This window comes from Punica granatum, chromosome 4, assembly GCF_007655135.1.
Source record: "Punica granatum isolate Tunisia-2019 chromosome 4, ASM765513v2, whole genome shotgun sequence".
Taxonomy (NCBI): Eukaryota; Viridiplantae; Streptophyta; class Magnoliopsida; order Myrtales; family Lythraceae; genus Punica; species Punica granatum.
The window spans coordinates 39,164,190-39,183,538 of NC_045130.1; the positions used below are offsets into that span (position 1 = coordinate 39,164,190).

A 19,349-nucleotide genomic window follows, 5' to 3' on the forward strand; every position below is an offset into this window, starting at 1 on the left:
TCTTCTCAATCGATTCCAATTCGATCCATTTCAACATCCTTTCGTTTAATTATTAATATCGCAAGGGCCATAGACAAAAAGACTAATCCTCTTTCATCACCTGAACATCCACGCCTGCTCGCCTATACTATCATTGGTATTAAACACGAGAATACATCAATGCATATTGTTTTCAGGCCTCGTGAATAGGAGAGCTTTGAAGCAATGGCCATCGATCTAGAAAAAATCAATCCGTCATTTGCTAGCTCAATGGCTTCATTAATCTCATTTTCTACCATAGTTGCCCGATCGAGGTTGGGAAAGGGAGGTGGAATTTTAGTTTATATGGGAAAAACCACCAAAAAGATTTGAAGTAGTAGAAAATAGAATAGCGAGTTCAATGTGATACATATGATTGTCGGTAGGCATCGAGGCCGAAGACAGGCAGCGCATTTACTCCACAAATTGCTTTTTGGCTGAAGAACCACTTCAAGCATGAAAGTCCCAGGAGAATAATTCGAACTATATACTGTTTCGATCGAGTTTCTTCACATAGCAATATATAGTATTTATTATTATGATATATTCTAGCATTTGACTTTGTACTTTCCCCGATTTGAAAAATTTATCCCCCCTCTTATATGTCATCACTTGCTAGCTTAGCATTAACATCCCAATTTGTTCATATATACCTCTTATATATATATCCTATACACACACACACCCAGAGAAAGGCACGTAGCTGGCTAGCAATAGTTGTGCACATTGTCAACCAGTTAATCGATCCGTTTTCTCGTGCCTTTTCTTATGTTAACCCCTGATCGATTAATTCTCTTGAGCTAGAGTCAGTTTTGTTTAGCATGATCTCAAGCAGGGGCGAAGCCAGTGTGTTAGCAGGGGGTCAATTGCCCCTCCTGAACTTTTTTTTTTCAATTTTACCCCAAAAGTATGAATTTTTCTATGTAAAGTTTGTATTTTGCCCCTCCTAAACTTTAAATTTTTGAAATTTTACCCCAAAAGTATTAGTTTACCCCCCATGAATAAAAATTATGGCTACGCCCCTGATCTCAAGGGTGATGAGGATAAGCTTGATGTTCAGTTATTAAGTTTGAGATTCGAGCTGCTCGGTTCTGTCGATATAGAACTCTCAAGCTCATGCATGGTGCAAGTTAGTTAATTTTAAAATGATTAATTGTTGGAACCTCGAACCTGGCTAGCTAGTTTTTTGTGTTGCATACATACCGCTGAACGCTATACTTGAGGCCGAGACAATGCTGGCTTGAATCACCGCATTCTCTTGCCTCGTGAAAGGTTTGGACGCACGTCCGATGCGTCCGAAAATCCACATCCATGTCTTGATGAGGAAGAAACCGAGTAGACCTGTACACGAGTTTAGGTCGACGACGATCTCCGTGTTTAGGCTTATTCGAATCTTTGCGTGGAGAGTGTTGATGACATACCCCATAAAACTAGCATTGGTGAAAGATTTGTTTGAAAACAAAAGACCAGAAATATACAAATGAGAAATTTTATATTATACATATGCACTTACATAGTTATGTACATGTATATACATAGTTATGTTTTTTTTAATTTTATTCCCCAATTTGCATAATCATAGTTGTATGTATATATATATAGTTACATATATACATAGTTATGTATATCCAATTTGCTAGTGTCTTTTTGCTAGTATTAGAACACAATAGTAGATTTTGAATTCAATTTTTAATTATCATGTACTTTGTAAACTTGTACCCCATGCATGCTCTTCTCAATCGATTCCAATTCGATCCATTTCAACATGCTTTCGTTCAATTAATAATATCGCAAGGGCCATAGACAAAAAGACTAATCCTCTTTCATCACCTGAATATCCACTCCTGCTCGCCTATACTATCATTGGTATTAAACACGGGAATATATCAATGCATATTGTTTTCAGGCCTCGTGAATAGGAGAGCTTTGAAGCAATGACCCTCGATCTAGAAAAAATCAATCCGTCATTTGCTAGCTCAATGGCTTCATGAATATGATTTTCTACCATAGTTGCTCGATCGAGGTTGGGGAAGGGAGCTGGAATTTTAGTTTATATGGGAAAAACCATCAAAAAGATTTGAAGTAGTAGAAAATAGAGTAGTGAGTTCAATGTGATACATATGATTGCTGGTACGCATCGAGATCGAAGACAGGCAGCGCATTTACTCCACAGATTGCTTGTTGGCTGAAGAACCACTTCAACATTGCCCAACCGAAGCTGGTGACGCCAATTATCCCAAACTCTCTCACTCTTTTCCGGCAATTTTTTTTGTGGAAAGTAAATAAAACAAAAAAAATTAATTAGCTTGGATTTTATGATGGACTGAAATGTATTTCTTTCTTTTTAGATGGCCCACTAAATCCGAAGAGCGCGCAAGGCCCATTCAAAAACTAAGCATATCAGCCCTAAAAAAAAATGAAAACCAATCTCTTGGACTCCAAAACTGAGTCCAGACTAAACCAATTGGGCCATTTTAACCGAGTTCAAAAATTTAAACAAACTGGACTCGGCCTAGTCAACATAACATTCTCGATCATGTAATGACAACATATTAAAAAAATAATAATAATTAATTCATGGGAGATTAAAAGGAAGAAAGCTAATCGATAAGACTTACTTAGCGTGCGTGGCTCCTTTAGAAGAGTGAAGGCTATTGATTAAGATTCCCGTTGCTGTTGCACTTGGATAGATTAGATTGGAATCAACTATCATAACTTGATGAACGAAAAAAATTCAACTAATTAATTAATTAATTAATTTTATGGTAAAAAATATATTAATGAATTCATTTTATATAATCTTTAATTTTCCGAGCAAATCCTTTCTTAAAGATTAAATCAAATATGATACATCCGTATGAGTTTATAGCTGACTAGGGGCCTCACAACAAGTTATAGAGATGAAGCTCATATGCCCAACATTAAAAGGTTCACAAAGGCCATAATACAATCTAAACATAATCACAAAATTTATGTGATTAACAAAATAACAAAATTATACCTTCATGAGGGGAATAGCTGAGAGGAGGCCAAGGAATGACACTAGGAGAAGGAACCCAGCTATCTACTACACGGACGGGTAATTGAAATCGTTTGAACCGGATCTTTGGATCGAGCTGCAACGCATTGGCTTGGACCAAGTAGGTAGCTCCCTATGCCTCCTAAGGTTTCAAATCTCACCAAAAGGGGAAAAAAAAGTGAAGATTATTTAAGTTACATTTAATTATTAGCTAATAATAGAACGATTAGGCAAAAAAAAAAACTAGTTTGCATGCATGCTAGCTACGTAATTGTAAGTTTTTTATGTTGCATACATGCCGCTGAACGCTATTCTTGAGGCCAAGACAATGCAGGCTTGAATCACCGCATTCTCTTGCCTGGTGAAAGGTTTGGACGCACGTCCAATGCATCCAACAATCCACATCCATGTCTTGATGAGTAAGAAACCGAGTAGACCTGCACAAGAGTTGAGGCTGGGGAAGATATTCGAGTTTAGGCTGATTCGGATCTTCGCATGGAGAGTGTTGTTGACGTGCTCCACAGTACTAGCATTGGTGAATGACTTGTTTGATGACTAAAGACAAGAAATATACAAATGAGAAAATTTATATTACACATATGTACTTACATAGTTATGTACATGTAAATACATAGTTACGTTTTTTTTAATTTCATTCCCCAATTTGCATAATCATATTTGTATATATATACATACATATATACATAGTTATGTATGTCCAATATATACATGCAGTGATTTTATCTTAATCTTTCTCCAAATTTCAAAAAAAAAACACTGGGCTAAACTCATCTTAAATCAAGGACGGATTTTTTCGCCCTTAATTTCCATTCCTATTCGACATTTTTCTAGTACTGACACACTCGTGGATTTTACGTGCTCGGTTGACTGTCAAACCTCAATAAAACTATTCATATATATCTGTGAGCAATGCAATGTGGCCATCCCAAGAGAAAAACATCTCCTTTCTTCCTTCCTCCTTCGTGATCAACTCAAACACCTAAAAATGTCGCCCTCTCATCCTACTTCTCCTCATCCTCCTTTGCCTCCTTCAGAGATCGAGGAAGCGCCGCCAGCACCTATTGAATTGCAGAAGAAGTTGCCCAGTAGCCAGATGATGAGGTGATTCGGGAGGGCGAGATGACGGCGCCATCATGGAAGGAACAACTGACGCTCCGAGTGTTCCTTCTCAGCTTGTTCCTTGACATGATGTTATCGTTCGTGAAGATCTGAATCTGCCTAAACATGGAGATGCTCCCTAGCCTCAACTCATGTGCTAGTCAACTTGGTTTCTTCCTCACTCCTCTTCGCATAATTTATGTTGATAATGATAAAAATTTAGGCAACATGAAACAGCTAGTCGCCCCCATTCGTCTTCGTCGTCATTAATTAATTATATTGATAAAAAGCAGTATATACTGCTATATATAACCTTTACCCATCAAAGGAGATCACCATTCACCACCACTTGTAGATTAACTGCGAGCTCGCAGTTCTGATTTTGGTAAATGATAATGAATTATCCAAAACATAAACATTAAAGCCTTCAATTTCAAATACATAAGCAAGCTCTCCTCCACTTTCATTTTTTGGTATAATTTGCCTAGATAACAATAAAAATTAATAGCTCTCTTTTTTTAAAAATAAATATTGATTCATGATCTGTACCCTTTTATGGAGAAAAGTGACATTTGAGGCTCAGAGTCAGCTGCCCGGGCTCAATTATCTCTTTCATCACCAGATTCCTCGTTCAGTTGACTATCAAACCTCAATAAAACTATTCATATATATATATATATATATATATATATCTGTGAGCAATGCAGTGTGGTCATCCCAAGAGAAAAACATCTCCTTTTTGCCTTCTTCCTTTGTGATCATCTCAAACACCAAAAAATGCTGCCCTTTCCTCCTCCTCCTCCTCCTTTGCCTCCTTCCAAGATCGACCAATCACCCGAAATGCGACGCTCTCCTCCTCCTACTCCTCTGCCTCCTTCAGAGAACAAGGAAGCGTCGTCGGCACCTATCGGGCTGCAGGAAGAAGTTGTCCAGCAGCCAGCTGATGAGGTGATTCAGGAAGATGAAATGACGACACCATCATGGAATGAACAATTGATTGCTTCTCAGCTTGTTCTTTGCCATGATGTTATCATTCGTGATGATCCAAATAAGCCTAAATACGGAGATCATCCCCAGACCCAACTCTTGTGTTGGTCTACTTGGTTCTTCCTCATTCCGCTTCGTATAATTTACCTAGATAACAATAAATATATTGGTAACATGAAATAGCTAGCAGCCCGCATTCGTCTTCATCATCATTAATTAATTATATTGATCAAAAGCTATAAATACTACTATACATATCCTTTACCGGGCATAGTAGATCACCATTCACCACCACTTGTAGATTGACTGCGAGCTTGCAATTCTGATTTTGGTAAGTGATAATGAAACATCCAACAAACAAACATTAAAGCCTTCAATCTCAAATACACAGGCAAGCTCTCCGCCACTTTCAATTTTTTTTGGTATAATTTACCTAGATAACAATAAAAATTAATAGCGCTCTTTTTTAAAAAATAAAGATTAATTTGTACCCTTTTTTGGAGAAGAGTGGCGTTTGAGGCTCAGAGTCGGCTGCTGGGGATCAATTATCTCCTTCATCACCAAATTCCTTGCTCGGTTGATTGCCAAACCTCAACAAAACTATTCATATATATATATGTGAGAAATGCAATGTGGCCATCCCAAGAGAAAAACATCTCCCTTCTTCCTTCCTCTTTCGTGATCACCTCAAACACCAAAAAATGCTGCTCTCTCCTCCTCTTCCTCATCATCCTTTGCGTCCTTTCGAGATCGACCAATCACCCGAAATGCTGCCCTCTCCTCCTCCTACTTTGCCTCCTTCAAAGTTCGAGGAAGCGTCGTCGGCACCTATCGAGCTGCAGGAAGAAGTTGTCCAGCAGCCAGCTCATGAGGTGATCTGGGAGGATGAGATGAAGACACCATCATGGAAGGAACAACTGACGCTCCAAGCGTTTCTTCTCAATAAAACTATTCATATATATTTGTAAGCAATGCAATGTGGCCATCCTAAGAGAAAAATATATCCCTTCCGCCTTACTCTTTCGCGATCATCTCAAACACCAAAAAATGTTGCCCTTTCCTCCTCTTCATCCTCCACCTCCTCTTCATTCTCCTTTGCCTCTTTCCGAGATCGACCAATCACCCGAAAATGTTGCTCTCTCCTCATCCTCCTCCTCCTTTGCCTCCTACAGATATCGAGGAAGCACCGCCGACACCTATTAAGTTCCAGGAAGAAGTTGTCTAGCAGCTAGTTGATAAGTTGATTCGGGAGGACGAGATGACGACGCCATTATGGAAGGAGCAACTGACGCTTAAAACGTTCGTTTTCAGCTTGTTCCTTGCCATGATGTTATCGTTCGTGAAGATCCGAATCAGACTAAACACGAAGATCGTCTCTAGCCTCAACTTGTATGCTGGTCTACTTGGTTTCTTCCTCATTCCACTTCGTATAATTTACCTAGATAACAATAAAAATATAGGCAACATGAAACAACTAGCCACCCCACATTAGTCTTCATCATCATTAATTAATTATATTGATCAAAAGCAGTATATACTACTATATATATCCTTTAACAGGCAGAGTAGATCACCATTCACCACCACATGTAGATTAACTGCAAGCTTGTAGTTCAGATTTTGGCAAGTGATAATGAAACATAAAAAACACAAACATTAAAGCCTTCAATTTCAAATACACAAGCAAGTTCTACTCCGTTTTCATTTTTTTTGGTATAATTTACCTAGATAACAATAAAAATTAATAGCACTCTTTTTTTTCTAAATAAATATTGACTCATGATCTATACCCTTTTATGGAGAAGAGTGGCGTTTGAGACTCAGAGTCGGCTGCCTGGGATCAATTATCTCCTTCCTCACCAGATTCCTTACTATGTTGACTGTCAAATCTCAATAAAACTATTCATATATATCTGTGAGTAATGTTGTGTGGCCATCCCAAGAGAAAAACATCTCCCTTCTGCCTTTCTCCTTCATGATCCCCTCAAACACCAAAAAATGATGCCCTCGCCTCCTCTTCGTCCTCATTTGCCTCCTTCCGAGATCGACCAATCGCCCGAAATGCTACCATCTTCTCCTCATTTGCCTCTTTCAAAGATCGAGGAAGCACCGCTGGCACCTATCGAGTTACAGGAAGAAGTTGTCCAGTAGCCAGCTGATGAGGTGATTCAGGAGGACGAGATGACTGCTCCATCATGGAAGGAATAACTGACGCTCCGAGCATTCCTTCTCAGCTTGCTCCTTGCCATGATGTTATTGTACGTGAAGATCCGAATTGGCCTAAACACGGAGATCGTCCCCAGCCTCAACTTGTGTGCAGGTCTACTCGGTTTCTTCCTCATTCAACTTCCTATAATTTACCTAGATAATAATAAAAATATATGCAACATGAAATAGCTAGCCGCCCGTATTCGTCTTCGTCGTCATTAATTAATTATATTGATCAAAAGCAGTATATATTACTATATATATCCTTTACTAGGCAGAGTAGATCACCATTCACCACCACTTGTAGATTAACTGCGAGCTTTCAGTTCTAATTTTGGTAAGTAATAATGAAGTATCCAACAAACAAACATTAAAGCCTTCAATTACAAATACACAAGCAAGTTCTCCTCCACTGTCAATTTTTTTTGGTATAATTTACTTAGATAACAATAAAAATTAATAGCACTCTTCTTTTAAAAAAAATAAAGATTGATTTATGATCAGTTCCCATTTACGGAGAAGAGTGGCATTTGACGCTCAGAGTCAGCTGCTTGGGAGCAATTATCTCTTTCATCACCAGATTCTTTGCTCGGTTAACTATCAAATCTCAATAAAACTATTCATATATATCTGTAAGCAATGCATTGTGGTCATCCCAAGAGAAAAACATCTCCATTATGCCTTTCTCCTTCGTGATCACCTCAAATACCCAAAAATGCTACCCTCTCCTCTTCCTACTCCTACTCATCCTCTTTTACCTCCTTCCGAAATCGACCAATCACCCGAAATGCTGCCCTCTCCTCCTCTTCCTCCTCCTTTGCCTCATTCAAAGATCAAGGAAGCGCCGATGGTACCTATCGAGTTGCAAGAAGAAGTTGTCCAGCACCCAGCTAATGAGGTGATTCGGAAAGACAAGATGACGACACCATCACGGAAGGAACAATTGACGCTCCTAGCGTTTCTTCTCAATTTGTTCCTTGCCATGAATTCTGTGGTAAAAAAATAATTAATGAATTCATTTTATATAATCTTTAATTTTCAGATCAAATCCTCTCTTAAAGATAAAAACAAACAGGATACATTCGTATGAGTCTATAGCTAACTGAGGGCCTCAAAACAAATACTACGATGGAGCTTAAGGCCCAAAATTAAAAGGTTCACAAAGACTAGAATACAAACAACACAATCACAAAATTTATGTGATTAACAAAATAACAAAATTTTACCTTTCTAGGGGGAATAGTTGAGAGGAGGCCATGGAAAGACACTAGGAGAAGGAACCCAGCTATCCATGGCAGGGATGGATTCTTGAAATCGTTTGAACCCGGATCTTTGGATTGAACCGCAACGCGTTGGCTCAGACCAAGTAAGTAGCTCCCGAAGCCTCCTAGGATTGCAAATCTCAACCAAAAGGAAAAAAAGAAGTGAGGATTAATTAAGTTACATTTAGTTATTAGCTAATAATAGAATGATTAGGCAAAAGGTACTAGTTTGCATGTATGCTAGTTACGTAGTTGTAAGTTTTAAGTGTTGCATACGTACTACTAAATGCTATTCTTAAGGCCGAGACAATGCAGCTTGAAGCACCGCATTCTCTTGCCTCGTGAAAGGTTTGGACACATGTTCGAAGCGTTCAACAGTCCAACGTCCATGTCTTGATGAGGAAGAAACCGAGTAGACTTGCACATGAGTTGAGGTTGAGGACGATCTCCGTGTTTAGGTTGATTCAGATCTTCATGTGGAGAGTATTGATGACATAGCCCACGGCAATAGCATTGGTGAAAGATCTGTTTAAAACCGAAGACTAGAAATATACGAATGTGAAATTTTATATTACACATATGTAGTTACATAGTTATGTACATGTATATACATAGTTATGTTTTTTTTTTTTAATTTCATTCCCCAATTTGCATAAATATATATATATATATATACTTAGTTATGTATATCTAATTTGCTAGTGTCTTCTTGCTAGTATCACAACACCATAGTAGATTTTGAATTCAATTTTTAATTATCATGTACCTTGTAAATTTGTATCCCATGCATGCTCTTCTCAATGGATTCCAATTTGATCCCTTTCAGCATGCTTTCGTTCAACCAATAATATTCCAAGGGCCATAAACAAAAAGACTAATCCTCTTTCATCACTTGAACATCCACTCATGCTTGCCCATACTATCATTGGTGCTAAACACATGAATAAATCAATGCCTATTGCTTTCATGCCTCGTGAATGTGAGAGCTATGAAGCATGGGCCCTCAATCTAGAAAAAACCGATCCGTCATTTGCTAGCTCAACAGCTTCGTGAATCTGATTTTCTACCATAGTTGGTCGATCGAGGCTGGGGAAGGAGTTGGCTTTCTCGATCCAGCAGACTGATGAGTTGTTCGAATCATATGCAGGTGAGAGACAGATGAGAGAGAAGGGAAAGTGAGAGAGGAGAGAGAGAATAATGGGAGAGAAGAGAGTGGGAAGTTGGGGAGAAAAATGGGGTAGTTAAAAGAATAATATAAATATTTATTTGCCTTTATAACTTTTTGCAGCTAATATTTTTTATTTTTTATTTTTTGATGGGCATTTTTGGGATATAGAAAGTCATCCCAACCGCCTCTTTATTCCCTTCTGTAATATAGACTAGAGCACAACGCACGCGCGTTACGTGCGGACAGCAAATATGTAAAGGGAGAAGAAAAATATTGCAGAACTAACTTTCAAATACTTGCATTAAATTAGGAGTACACAACCAATTTAATATGACTTTGTTCAAGTATTATTATGCTATAAAAATAAGGTTTTTTTTTTATAAATTTAAAACGGAGGGGAGAAAAAAAGAAAGTAGTGGATCAAGACTAAAAGGAAGCAGTTATGCTCAGGCAAAAATAGTGGAAGAAATGGGCGTAATTATAGGAGGAATGAAAAATCTTTGCACCTTTCAATAATGATCGTTTAGGCAAATGAGGAAACGGTTACAATAACCATCTCTCGCTTAATAATAGTCCTACATTAGATATATTAAGTTTTTTTTTTTATGAATTAGATTAGATATAGTAAGGAGTCCATTGAATTTAATTTATGCCTCTGTTAACGAAAGAGACGAGAGCTAGGTTGACTGGGCCGCTTCCCTTGCCTTTTGCCCGCTGAAATTTAGGCCCATTTGTTCTGGGCTGCTGCTCCCATTGCTACTGCCCATTGAAATACTGGTGGAAGTGAAGTCGGCAGACAAAGGGGTCATTTTTCTTTTTTTTACGATTCTTTTTTATAATTTAAAGTAAGATCATCTTTAGCAAATCAGGACCAAGCAGTTATAAAATGCTGTTTTCTTTTAAATAAAACTGGAGAATAACTCGCGCGTATAATTTGAAAACAAATTTATGAGAAATTAATTCATTTGCTAGCTCTCAGTATTAATATCGTAAATACGATCACTATGCATGCTTATTTTGTATTCTCTTAACCTGAATTATATTCATAGAGTTCTTCATCTTAAAAAATAATAATAAAATGATTAAAATATTTTTTTTATCCTGGTAGGATAACGGGGCCAAGGCCCTAAGCAAGAGTGGAGAAATGGGTGGTTATTGTGATGAAATTACAATCATGTCCTTTAAGGGTAAAAATGAAAACTAAAAGTTAGACAGAGGATTAAAAAGATTTTAATTTCTTTTTGCTTACGGCTTTGGCCCCGTTATGATACATAAAAAAAAAAAAACATTTTAATCATTTTATTATTATTTTTGAAGAGGACGAAGTCTATGAATATAATTAAGGATAAAAGAATATGAAATAAACATGCATAGCGATCGTATGGACGATATTAATACTGACAACTAGCAAATGAACTAGTTTCTTAGATATTTATCTTCAAATTATACGTGCGATACGCACGGGTCATCATGTAGTAATAGTATAGATAATAGTATAACAGTTTTTACAAACTTTGTCGCTTGTATTCTTACGTGGAAGTTCAACAAACTTCAAGAATATTTTCGTATATAATTTCACTGTGATTCGAACTTGAATCATTACAAAAGGAGTCACAACATTGTTGGATCACCAAGCCAAGTCAACTCCGTTGATTCCTCCCACGTATTTCTCCTGCGATTTATTGGCCTAGTTCACCCACCAAGTAAGTAGATGGTCAAGGTGCACGATAGACTGTAGGAATTGATTAACCGTCAGATTAATGGACTTACAATGTATTAGTCTTGTTTAGTTACATAATCAGCACATGGTAAGTTCCTCATTGGACAGCATGTGTTTTTGATAATTCATGAACAAGGTACTTAATCTAGATGACTTTGACGTTGACCATGCTGACCCATTTGACAACCGTTTTTCTTTTGCTTTTCAATTACGAATTATTACTTTCTTCCTTCAAAAGACGTCAATGGCGATTATTATTATTATTTTCTTTCAGGCCATTCTTTTTCCATAATTTTTTTTTTTGCACGTTCCGGCGACTGCAGGTCGTGGCAACCGCCAAAAAAACTGAAAACCGAGCGTCGGAGGAACCGCACGGTGGGACCGGACCCAGAATCGTGAATTCGAAAAGCCAATAGCGTCATCCGAAGCGCATGGCATCTTACGTGTCAGACTGGATTTGGATGTTGAGAAGAAAAGCCGAAGAGTCGTTCGTACGGGAACATTTACCGACAACCGTCGTGGGGCGCCGGGATCTGATTAACTGTGACACTTGACAGTTAGGGAACCTGAGAACGCTCCCCCCACTCGCACACTCTCTCTCTAGAAACCTTCCCTTCCCCTCCCCTCGTCTCCCTTCGCTTCCACTCCATTAAAGCCCTCCACCAACTCCATCACATCACATCACGTCCCATCTCATCTCATCTTCACCCAGAGAGGAATCGATTACAGAAGAGAGAGAGAGACACAGAGAGTGATACTATAATTTGAGTTAGAGGGAGAAAATGCGGGCGGCGGGAGATTTGGAGAGAGGTGGAGGCGGAGGAGCTGCAGCGAAGAGCAGCAGATCGTCGAACAACAATTACTCCTCGTCGTCCTCGTTCGGGATTGATGACGGGGAGGATCAGTGGACATCGTGGCTGGTCCCTATGGTTGTGGTGGCCAACATCGCCGTGTTTGTGGTGGCGATGTACATCAACGACTGCCCCAAGCACCATCCGGGCTGCGTCGCCAGGTTCCTTGGGAGGTTCTCCTTCGAGCCGCTCCGCGAGAATCCCCTCTTCGGGCCCTCTTCTAGAACGTAATCAAGTCTACTTCCCCGAAACTCGCACTTCTCCTCAGCTATAAATTGAGATAATTTGAATGATCATAAGCCGTGTAGCATAGTTGGAGCTAGCTGCTACAGGGACTCCGCGAATTCCGAAGAATTCGAAGGATTCAGTACTTTTGGTGGGGTCGAATATCGTGTGTTCTGCTTCTGTATATCAAAATTGATGTGATATCTTCGGCTGAGATGAATAGAATTCATCATGTTTTCTTTTAATGCTGCTGTTGGTGTCGGAATTGACTGAGACTGATCCTTTGCTGTTCCGGTGTTTCGGAAGCGATTAGAAGTACTTTCTGTGGTTGGTGTAGTCAATTTCTGTTTTTGGTCAGTCAAATGGCATTGTGGGGCTTAGCTCTTTGTAACAGTCACCGGTTTACTTAACATGTTACTACACTTCATGAACTTGTCCCCACATCCGGAAACTTTTGCTAAGTCGACTCTGAATCACTCCCAGTTTTTTATTGAACTGTTCTTCTCTGTCAGTCCCTGCTCCGGTCCTCCGTATCGTTCTCTTTCTTCGGGTTGGACTGCGGAGTTGTTGCTTCGATAGATATGCTAGAAAAGTTCCTATTCTATTTTCATTTTACTTGTCCTTTAAATGCAGCTTAGGAATTATTAGGATAAAGAAAGAAATGGGGTCGAGAAATGTATAAGCTTTTTCTCCTCCTTTGGAAGGTTGGGTAAGCTCGGGGCTCTAGAGTGGGCTAAAATCGTGCACGGACATCAGGGATGGAGGCTTGTGACCTGTGTCTGGTTGCATGCTGGCGTCATTCATCTCCTCGCAAACATGCTCAGTCTGATCTTTATCGGAGTTCGCCTGGAACAGCAATTCGGGTTTGGTATGTCTATCTCAACCAGATATTTGCAATTTCCATCTAATTCCATACGTGGTTCTCGTTGACAAAATGTCTATCTTCGCTAATCTGATGTGTCCTGATGTGATTTGGCAGTGCGCATTGGAATAACTTACCTCCTGGCAGGATTTGGAGGGAGTGTACTTTCCTCTTTATTTATTCGCAATAGTATCTCCGTGGGTGCCTCCGGTGCCCTCTTTGGGCTTCTAGGAGCAATGCTGTCTGAACTGCTCACTAACTGGGGCCTTTACACAAATAAGGTGCGCACAGTGTGTGGTTATCACAATTGCTCAGTTTCGGCATCCCATTTCTGTTTTCTTGGACCTGTTGAAACCTGTTAATGCTCTATTCTTCCTTAACTGCCTTCTTGTTGGTTCCTCTAGGCTGCAGCGCTGCTGACACTTGTGGTTATTGTTGCCATCAATGTTGCGATTGGGATTCTTCCACATGTTGATAATTTCGCTCATATTGGTGGGTTTTTGACGGGTTTCCTTCTGGGGTTCATTTTGTTTCCTCGTCCTCAACTGGAATGGTTAGCGCGCCAGAATCTTCCAGCAGATGTTCCGGTCAAATCCAAGTATAAAGCCCACCAGTACGTGCTGTGGGTAGCTTCCTTGGTCCTGCTGGTTTCTGGGTGAGTCGTGTACTTCTTTGCTTATTCTCAATTTACTCCTGTTCCGGTTGCAAGCAGGATTTGAATTTCCTGGTTATAGACTCTTCCAGGTGTGGCTCTTATGAACAGGAACTGAATTTTCCGTCTTGTGTCTAATTCTGACTTCAGATTGACGGTTGCGCTGGTGATGCTGTTCCGGGGAGAGAATGGGAGCGAGCGGTGCCACTGGTGTCACTACCTGAATTGTGTGTCGACCTCTAGATGGAACTGTGAAGGGTACTGATGATCCGAACTGATTTGACATATAATCAACTTAGTTTTTTGTTAGGCATGTTATTGTTTTGTTCTGATTTATTTACTTACAGAAAAAGGCCTTTGTCTATATGTGTGTACTTTGAATTTATGGACATGATCTGTATATGCTGTGGCGATAGTTTGTGCAGTTGAAATCTTCTTCCTTCATGTGCAATATTAATATTATGCTTATATTTCTGTTCATCTGGTGTAAGAAGACTTCGATTGTTATTCATAACTCGATATTCGTCGAAATGATATCAAGGCATGCCGGGATTCGGATTTCCACAATTGAGGAGGGGGAATTTCTAACCATAAACCCAAGGAGCAAGCAATAACATAAAGAATTGTCTTCTGTTGGCATTGCTGAACAAAACTGACATATCGATGCCAAGTATGTGACCTTCCAAGCAACTTCCATTCCACAGATAAAAAGGACAGACAAGTGTTTGATCTGCGTGAACAAATAACGCTAACAGGCTTCATTTCACTAATACCACAGCAACAAATCCATAATGTTCCTTGTCGAATAGCAATGCAGCATAGTACAAATTGTCTCATTCCTCCAAAATCAATCTTTTGCATGTTGAACCAACCACTCCGCATCCACACAATTGAAACTCCGGAGGGCAAATTACTTCATCAAGGGGTTCAAGAATCTCCCAAGTTATGTACATTATTACAAATTTACAACGGAAGAAGCAAAGGCAGGCATATTTCATACAATTCCAAGTTAAAAATAGCATAATATATGAACACCGCATTATTAGTCCTGTTCCCAGCTAAATTAATTAGAGAGGTCCGCTCATAAATAAACTTTCACCACTCTACCTAGCACAATCACAATCTGCTCCCACACCACGCGAAATGTTCCTGAAAAGGAAAATGTACATGAGAGAAGCTGACAATATCACCTCACGTTAGCACTTCCGAGCCGGTTCAATCGGTTCGAGACCTGGTAAGCTCTCTTTCTGAAGTCAGTATTTATAGGATAGCTCCTCTCGGAATTGGCCATGCTTCTGCCGTCCCAAGACCCTTGGAGAGCCGTCCTCTTTGAGGAACCATACCTGTCAAGCTCCAGCCTCTGCCTTGGGGCACTTTGAGACCGGACCTTAGCCAGGGAGGATTCTGTGTTTGCCATGTAGTTTGGATATCCTGAGTAGCCGCTGACGAAGCCCCATGAGCACTCGCTTCTCGCTGGCGTGAAGGGACCTCCTCTCCTGCTTCCGGGCCTAGACAATCCTGAGACAACTTGGGGGCTGTTTTCAGCTGACCGGAACTTCTTGTCTTTTCTCTTGGGAAAGTTTAGAGACCTCAACGATGCAACCTCTTCAGAGGAGAGACTCGGCACTGGATTTGGTGGTCGGGATGAGTACTTCGATGGTGAGTCGAACGGCATGAAGGTTTTGTTCATATAGTCGGGATCAACGGCACAGTTTGACGATAACTGAGTGCTACCGTGGTCTGTTTGGGAGTAAAAGTGAGGCTTCCAAGTATCCACCTCGAGGATCTTTGCACTCCTCTCATCTTCATGTCTTTTATTTCTCAGTGGACCATCAGGGTTGCTGCTGTCCAATACACTGTCTTCCATCCAACGGTCCAACCAATTTGAGCTGAACTCTGCTCTGTCTATATCAACACTGTCCCTGTTGTTAGCATTGGAGAGATTTCTCTGCAAGTAAAATACGGGGAAAAAATTAAACTGAGGCCTTTAAGCAAAATGAAAAGAAAGAAAGCTGAATGATGAAATGGAAATGTATATTACAGGGTGTTGAGATAAAGATGACATGGTGCTAGAAAGCGAGGAAGCTGTAGGGTAGCTGCGACTAGCACGAGCTCGGGCTTGTACACGGACCAAAGTCTGCATGCGCCTGAGCATGTCCGCCATTTGCTTTCGGACAATATGTCCCCTCACCAATGCTTGAAGTTTCACCAATGCTTTCAGTGCCCTCAATGCCCTCCTCGCCTTAAAGATGTTCAAATCACATTCAGTAAATGATTCATAAAACATTATTCCAATAAAAGCAATCCCGATAAACTAGAATTTTATTGATCATAGAAAACATCAAGTCATTACAGTAGAAGAGCGCGGGGACTCGTCCTAACATATAAACACACCCAGCTCGAAATACAAAACTGTGAATAGGAAAAAAGTGGGAGAGATGGCATAACCACGTATAAGTAAGTGATAAGAAATATACTCATGACTACAAGGAACTGAAAAGGTTCAGACTTGCCATTTGGTGTTAAAGTTCAAAGGCCATCTAAGAAGAACTCGTGACAACTAAAATAGAAACTAATTACCTGGAAAGTTCCTGAAAAGCAAATGATGCTTTGCTTTGAAAGGCCAAAAGAGGATATAAAAGGATAAAGGACAAGTTATGAAGGGGCCCAATCTTTTTGGCAGCATGATCACTGACGGGACCTCAAGCGAAGAGCTTTTTGTGATTCTTAGTAGGCAACTTTAAGATTTTAATCTTCTCTTTAACCTACCCCATATTACTTTAGCTACTGCAAAACAAAAGAAAAAGGTCCAAAAAGAATCCGTAAAAGTAGCTTAACTCGATATTATGTTATATTATAACTTAGGCCAAATAATGTCCACAAGAAAGATAATCACATTTGCTATTCATATATATATATATATATATATATATTTGATCAACTTAATCCTAATAAATTCAGGAGCCTTTAATTTGAAATATATATTTAAAAAGATGCTTAGGGGTTGTATGACTGATAAACATGATTGAGAATTTGAGACCTCTTTCAAAACAGAAATAGTCAAGATGGCTTTGACTTTCAATTCTTACTTAGCATTCGTTATGTGCCCAAATAGAGCCAAACATGTCAAGGATTCTCCATTAAGTAAAGCATATACTGCTTGGTTGTGTTATCTTCTACAATAACCAAAAAGGAGGAAAATTTCATGCCAAGTAAAGATTTTTACCCAGGAAAATTTCAAACCAAACCGCAAGTATATGCTTAATACCAAGGAAAATTTCATAAATAGATTTTTACCAAAATCCTAGCCAAATGAATAAGACCCAAAGGAGGAATTATTGCAAGAGATGGAAAAGCGAAAAAGAACGAGGGGGTAAGGGGACTCCCGAGGATACAGAGAACCCCCGCAGCATCACGTTGATACTTAACCACTAACAAACATCTGATCTAACCCTTTTTCCCAGTTCTTAATGATTCCTGCTGCTCTTCGTAAAAATGATTGTCCTGCTGAATCCCCCTTAGTTATAGCAGCCAGAGATTTCAAAGTCCTCATTAGCAGTCATCAATTCTTGGCAGTACTAAACCCGACCCTTTGACGATCTCTGTACCCAAAAAAGCCCCAATTTTTTGATTTGTTTCAATGCATTTTGTCGTTGATCACTGTACCAAACCAATTGCTCATCAGCCCGTATGAAGGTAAAGCAGTAGAACAGCAGAAATTCAGTATTCGAACAGCTCTGATCCGAAATTCATGACCATGAGCTAAAAACTGAGAGGAGCAATCGGAATTTCCGAAGAAGAAATATATGGAGGAGACGAGTAATACAGAGGGGGCTGACCAGATAACCTCGGAAGGCAGACTGAATCCTCAGAGCCGCCAACTCCTCCACCGACAGAAGAGCATGTGCCCCTCTGGGCCGGGACGAGACTGCAGCCCTGCCCCCAGCTCCTCCGCCGCCGCCGCTGGTGAGCCGGACGACCTCAGCGGCAGCCTGGGCGGCTGCGAGGGCGGCCTCAGCGACGGCGGCGGTGGCGGCGGCCACGGCTATGGCGTGCTTGTTGGCGTCTAAGTAGCCGTAAGAGGCGCCTGGGGCGGCAGCGTCGTTGGTGGGGAGGGGGTGGGTGAGGCGGGACTCGTCGTTAAGGGATCTGATGAAGCTCCACCTGGGTTCGCCGGAGGATTTCTTCTTGGTGCCGCCGAAGAGTCGCCGGAGGAAGCCCATTGTCTCATTGCATTGATGGGGGCAAACGGGTCTCGCGGGAGAGGCCAGAGAGAGAGCGGTGAACGCCCCCGAGATAGCAGCAACTGCAACTGTAAGTGACTGAGTAGCAGAGGAAGAGAGAGAGAGAGAGAGAGAGAGAGTGATGATGATACATCACATACAGATATATATCGGAGGACGTTGGGCTGGGGACCAAAGGACCGTGAGCGAGGAGTGGAGGCAGACGCGCGGCTCGGAGTGCGTATGAATTATGATACACGCGCCGTCCAACCTCCTCGAGTCCGAGCCATTTTAGGTTGGTGACAAGTAGCGGCAGCGTGGTCCCTACAAATTTAAATGCTAAGGTAAGGTGGGGAGTTGCGGAGGGAAGGCTGGGAAGCCTTATTTCCTGGACCCGACCCCGACCCACTGGCTTACGTCGGAGCAGAGTGGACTTGCAGTTCCAGTTCAGCGTCAGCGCAGGTTGACTTATGTAGATGTAATAATAATTGGAATCATATTAATTTTCGAATATATATAAACCAAAAAGTCTTATAGCCTCATTTACTCTCTTGTGAGTTGCGAGTCTTGTGACATTCTACCATTCCGTCATCTCTTATCATTCTCTTGAAATGACACAGAAGCATTTTCAGTTTACAAGAAGAGTATCGTGATTCTGCATCTTTTACATGGCACGGATGGAGTGGTCGACTACGGTAAATGGCTCTCAATCTCAATATTTTTGTCCTTTTAACATACAACAATGAACTCAGAAGTAAATTGTCTGCAGCAGCAAGCATGTCATCTTACTTTCATAATCAGCAATGAAGTATAATGCGTCCATGCGTCATAGGACGACAAGTAAATCGTCTGTTAGAACCTAGTGGGCCTTTAAAGATCAACATTATGAGTCCAGCTATAGCCCGGCCCAGTACTTCAGATTTTCCGCATTCGGACCGAATTGGTGATCGAGATTTCATCGATGCTTATGTTGGAGGAGGAACCAAGGGAAATTCCATATTCTCTTCACAAATCTGTTGGATTCGACCTACCCAT

General features: G+C 40.5%; 2 protein-coding genes across 2 annotated transcripts; one reads left to right on the forward strand and one right to left on the reverse strand.

Annotated features, from left to right (window-relative positions):
* Positions 1-12,015: 12,015 nt before the first annotated feature.
* LOC116206039 (RHOMBOID-like protein 2) lies at positions 12,016-14,569 on the forward strand. Its single transcript, XM_031538771.1, has 5 exons — positions 12,016-12,579; positions 13,282-13,445; positions 13,557-13,720; positions 13,844-14,094; positions 14,242-14,569. Exons 1-5 carry the CDS (start codon positions 12,284-12,286, stop codon positions 14,354-14,356), a joined length of 990 nt encoding a protein of 329 aa, XP_031394631.1. The 5' UTR covers positions 12,016-12,283; the 3' UTR covers positions 14,357-14,569.
* Positions 14,570-14,822: 253 nt separating this feature from the next.
* LOC116205305 (protein IQ-DOMAIN 14-like) lies at positions 14,823-18,569 on the reverse strand. The gene is made up of 3 exons (XM_031537869.1): positions 17,931-18,569; positions 16,133-16,333; positions 14,823-16,039 (listed from the first exon to the last, which is right to left on the reverse strand). The coding sequence occupies exons 1-3, from the start codon at positions 18,312-18,314 to the stop codon at positions 15,278-15,280; spliced, it is 1,347 nt and encodes a 448-aa protein (XP_031393729.1). The 5' UTR covers positions 18,315-18,569; the 3' UTR covers positions 14,823-15,277.
* Between the last annotated feature and the right edge of the window lie 780 nt (positions 18,570-19,349).

Excerpts from the sequence above, each read along its gene's own strand:
- LOC116205305 (XM_031537869.1), bottom strand. The coding sequence starts at position 18,314 with ATGGGCTTCCTCCGGCGACTCTTCGGCGGCACCAAGAAGAAATCCTCC. Across the intron at positions 16,334-17,930 it reads CTGCCTTCCGAGGTTATCTG|GCGAGGAGGGCATTGAGGGC; the intron begins GTCAGCCCCCTC and ends AACATCTTTAAG. Across the intron at positions 16,040-16,132 it reads CATCTTTATCTCAACACCCT|AGAAATCTCTCCAATGCTAA; the intron begins GTAATATACATT and ends TTTTACTTGCAG.
- LOC116206039 (XM_031538771.1), top strand. The coding sequence starts at position 12,284 with ATGCGGGCGGCGGGAGATTTGGAGAGAGGTGGAGGCGGAGGAGCTGCA. Across the intron at positions 12,580-13,281 it reads TTCGGGCCCTCTTCTAGAAC|GTTGGGTAAGCTCGGGGCTC; the intron begins GTAATCAAGTCT and ends CTCCTTTGGAAG. Across the intron at positions 13,446-13,556 it reads GGAACAGCAATTCGGGTTTG|TGCGCATTGGAATAACTTAC; the intron begins GTATGTCTATCT and ends GTGATTTGGCAG.